The following is a 4,633-nucleotide window of genomic DNA, read 5'->3' on the forward strand; positions in this document are numbered from 1 at the left end:
AGCCGACGGGCTTATGCGTGCAAATTTCCAGTTCCCGTTTCATGACATTCACTTCATCTCGGGCATAACATTGGATAAACACAAGCACTCCTGCTCCTCTCACGTTCAGTTGGAAAACAGTAACAGCGGACTGTTGCACAAGGAAGCTTGAGCTGATTCTATCAATGTCTCCTGGAGGCTGGGCACATGCTTGTTGCTGCAGAATAGTCCTGATTTCAACAGATGGTGACTGAGCAAACAATACAGAGGTGAATTTCATTCGTCTATGGAAGAAGGCAATGGGCTCACTTCTCCCGGTACCCAACAGCAGGGAATAAGGGCTCCTACCTGACTGCACCCAGGTGGCCCGTTCTGAAGAGGCCGAGCACCTGAGCGCTCTTTACTGCCTTGCAGGGCAGCCTGCTGCGCCGTGCTCCTCTGCAGTGTAACGAAATGGTTGCCAAGGGTGAAATGAGTGCTGCTAGCAATTAATCTGTCTTAAAGAGAAAAGAAATGTTCCCCATGAGGCCTGATGGGCTGTGGGGCCAGGGAGGGGCCTGCAGGAGTCTTGGTGTGGGACGCCCTTCTTCCTGGACTACAACTCCCAGCTGCCCCGGGGCCAAGAAAAGGGCGGGAAAAAATAAGGGGTGGAGCCTGAATGGGGAGACTCAGCCGATCCTGAGGGGGAAAAAGGTCAGTTAGGCTCCTTCTTGGTTGAGGAAGGGGAGGCTCCTGCTGCTGGGTGACACCCGGGTGCCTGGGCCTTAAATGTGGAGGGCCTGGGAGGCAGCAGAAAGGAAAGGAAGGGGGAACCTTCCCTCAGACCACCAGCCCCTTAAGGCAGAGCAGGGAACAGTGTGGTAGGGAAAGCAGACGGCGGTTCTCTTCAGTTTGATTTTCTGCCCAATGAGCTCTGAACAGGGGGGGGGGGGTCTACCCCTATGTGTTGTGCCTTCACCTGCTTTGTATATAGTGCTCTGTATGTAGTTAATAAATTATACTTTTTTGGACTATAAAGGACCTTGTGGTGCTCTGACTACGTAAGCTCCCCCACTTGGCACGCTACAGGAAGGGAGGGAGCCCAGGAGAACTGATCAGGCCAGACCTTGGTGGGTTGCCAATTCTCCAGGGCCCACCCAAAGATTGGGGAATTCACTTCCCAGTAGGGAAATTCAGCCAGAGGGGTCTCACTGCCCCTCAGTGAGTGGTGGCAGCGACGAAGAAGGTGAACCATGCCCACCAGGGACGGTGGAAGGCGGATAGCGGGGCTAGCAGGCCATTGACGGCGGCTCAGTTGCCCGGACTGAGAGCCAGTGCCCGTTCCGCCACATGCAGCACTTGGGGCTCTTTCATTTTTTGGCTCTCCAATGGAGGTTTGAGAGTTTGGAAAGAGCTTTGGAGGCATGGAGGTTGGCAGGCCAGGCTCCCTCAGCAATAACCAACATGGGCATTGCTGGACAGGCATTGCCAGCAAGATGCGTGCCTAAGAGGACCCTTGCAAAATACCTGGGGCTTCAGGTCAGTTTGCCTGCCAGTGGGGCTTGCAAAGACCACCAATGTAAGCCAGACTTGTTTCCTTGGAGAGAAGACAGATCTGAATTCTGCTAAAGGGAGATTTCCATCCAAGAAAGGGAAATTGTCAGTTCCTCCAACTGTCCCAACTTTGCTTCCTTTGAGTCACATGCATTTCTAACTGTTGTGTTTATAATATTTGTAACCGTTGGATTTTGATGGTTTTATTGTTTTAATGTATATTCTATCTGCATATTTTAGTGTTGTTGTGACCTGCCCTAAACCAGCTTGTGGGGAGGGTGGGATATAAATCTAATAATTGAAATGAAATAAAATGCATCATAATATCTGACAATCGGCCAGGGCAGGAGCCAGTTTCCATCCCCTCCTCCTGGGTGCCCTTTCAGGCCTAGAGAGATTCTTTGGCGTCAGATGGCCAGTAGCTTCGGAGGCGAATAGCAGTTTTAGTGAAAGTTCAGGCAGGAACTTGAAAATCTGACAGTGGGTTGCCCCCCACTGGGTTCCCAAGCAGTATCTGAAGGTAGCATTTGCTTCAATCCTTTTTTGTGCTTCACAGAGCAATAGGAAAGGGCTGCATGTGAGTCAACATGGTATCATTCAAGCTCGACAATGTCAGCAACCCCGTGCTCGGCCTGAGTGGCTTCCCAGGGCTGGAGATGTTTCACCACTGGATTGGCATCCCCATCTTTTCCGCCTACCTGTTTGCAGTGCTGGGCAACTGCACCATTCTGTACATCATATGGACAGAGCCAAGCCTGCACCAGCCCATGTACTATTTCCTGGCCATGCTGGCAACCACCGACCTGGGCCTCTGCCTCACCACCGTGCCCACCGTGATGGGAGTCCTCTGGTTCCAGCTGTGGAAGATCACCAAACACGGCTGTATTGCTCAACTTTTTATTGTCCACTCCTTCTCCTTCATGGAGTCAGCAGTGCTCTTTGCCATGGCAATAGATCGCTTCCTGGCCATCTGCTTCCCTCTGAGATACACTGGTTTTGTGACCACGGCCAGGGTGGCTGGAACTGGCCTTGTTCTGCTGCTAAGAAGCACCATGTTTTTGTTGCCACCTGTGCCTTTTCTGCTGCAGTTCCCGTATTGTCCAGGGGCTGTCCTTTCTCACTCCTACTGTCTCCATCAGGACCTAATCCGTTGGGCTTGTGCTGATACAACCTTCAACAGCCTTTATGCTCTCATCCTCATCCTCCTTACAATGGGCTCTGATCTCCTCTTCATCCTCGTCTCCTACAGCCAGATCCTGAGGACTGTTCTGGGCATGACTTCTGGGAATGAAGGCCACCACAAAGCCCTGGGCACCTGCGTCTCCCACATATGTGCCGTCCTGGTCTTCTACGTCCCAGTGCTCGGGCTCTCCATTGTGCACCGGTTTGGCCAGCATGCCTCTCCCCTTCTCCATGTCATTATGGGCAACATCTACATCCTCCTCCCACCCCTGATGAACCCCGTCATCTACTGCCTCAGAACAAAGCAGATCTACACCCGGATCCTCAGAATAGCCTCTGCCTTGAGTCCTTTTGGGAGAAAATGGAGCTAAACTCAGTAAAATGAATCCCACTCAAGAGACCACAAAGAACGAACAGAAGGGATGGGTTGGGGAGCAGCATTTCTACTATTTGCCCTGCTTCTGTTTCACAGGCACTTAGCATCAAGTCTGTGCCAGCTCTGCCAAAATCTTACTATATAATTTTGCTTGGTACTTCTATGTTCCCTTGTTGCGCTTCGTTGTTGTTATTTTCCTCCCTGCCCCACATCCTGAGCTCTTCTAGAACTCTGGCCGAAGCTCAGGTATGTTTCATCCTGCTTGCTTCCTAAGCTAGCTGGGCCGTGTGAAGTGGATGGAGATGATGCTAAGATGCTTTCATCACTAGAAAGCTTCATTATTATGAATGATGTTTGCTTTGGCACCAGAAACCAATGATCCCCAGACCATTTCCCCGGCCAAGCATGTGGTGGTATCAGGTTGAAGAAGTGATACCACTTGCCATGTGGGCTCAGGGGGACGTGGCACAGGTGTTAATGGGGGACCAAACGGCCATGTGCAGAAGCAGGAAGGCACTGCTAGCCAAAGCCCACTGCTGGCATGCTGGCTCTAGGAGGAGCTTCTTGCTGCCTGGTGACTCTCCTGATCCTGTCCAGTCCCCAAAGGACTCTCAGCCAGTACCTCGATAGATACAACGATCTATGTGGCTGGGATGCGGCCGTGGGTGAAGAAACAGGATCCACTGTGGCTATTCGGGAGTGCTTTGTGCCCTGGACTCTGCTGCCCCAATGCATCCTTGCCAAGAGGAAAGGAAGAAGACTTTCCTACCTGCCACCATGAGTGCTGCTCCTGCCTGGCCACCCCCAGGCACACCTGAGTCCAGAAACGTTACTGTTTTAGGTGGGTAGCCATGTTGGTCTGCAGGAGAACAGCAGGGTTTGGGTTCAGTGGCCCCTGAGAGACCAACAAGCGTACACCCTGAAAATCTTGTTGGTCTCTAAGGTGCTACAGACTCAAATCCTGCTGCAAGCTTTACTTGACAACTAGAAATATGAGTAATTACTTTCTTTTATTGTAATTTACACCTAGGAAGTAATTTTTATTTGCTTGTGTGTGTTATGTGCTGTTAAGTCATCTCCAAACTATGGGCACCCTATGAAAGATAGACCTCCAAAATGTCTTATCGTTAACAGACTTGCTCAGATCTTGCAAACCAGAGGACGTGGCTTCTTTGATTGAATCCAGCCATCTCATTTTAGGTCTTCCTCTTTTCCTACTGCCTTCCACTTTTCCTAGCATTATTGACTTTTCCAGAGAGTCTTGTCTTCTCATGATGTGACCAAAGTATGACAGCCTCAGTTTTGTCATTTTTGCTTCTAGGGAGAATTTAGGCTTGATTTGATCTAGTACCCACTTCTTTGTCTTTTTGCCTGTCCATGGTATCTGCAAAATAAAAAAGAGTCCAGTAGCACCTTTAAGACTAACCAATTTTATTGTAGCATAAGCTTTCGAGAATCACGTTCTCTTCGTCAGATGCATGGAGGGCAGAAGGAAACTGGTCAAATATAGAGGGGGGGAGGAGGAGAGGGGGGATGTAAACAACTCCTTTGATATGGAGATGC

At 50.3% G+C, this 4,633-nt stretch overlaps 1 protein-coding gene across 1 annotated transcript; it reads left to right on the forward strand.

Moving 5' to 3' along the window:
• The first annotated feature begins 2,099 nt into the window (after window positions 1–2,099).
• LOC129326401 (olfactory receptor 51V1-like) lies at window positions 2,100–3,065 on the forward strand. The gene has a single exon (XM_054974558.1). The coding sequence runs from the start codon at window positions 2,100–2,102 to the stop codon at window positions 3,063–3,065; it is 966 nt and encodes a 321-aa protein (XP_054830533.1).
• Window positions 3,066–4,633: the final 1,568 nt, after the last annotated feature.

This window comes from Eublepharis macularius, chromosome 3, assembly GCF_028583425.1.
Source record: "Eublepharis macularius isolate TG4126 chromosome 3, MPM_Emac_v1.0, whole genome shotgun sequence".
NCBI lineage: Eukaryota > Metazoa > Chordata > Lepidosauria > Squamata > Eublepharidae > Eublepharis > Eublepharis macularius.

Bases quoted from the DNA above. Each gene is read 5' to 3' on its own strand.
- LOC129326401 (XM_054974558.1), top strand. From the start codon at position 2,100: ATGGTATCATTCAAGCTCGACAATGTCAGCAACCCCGTGCTCGGCCTG.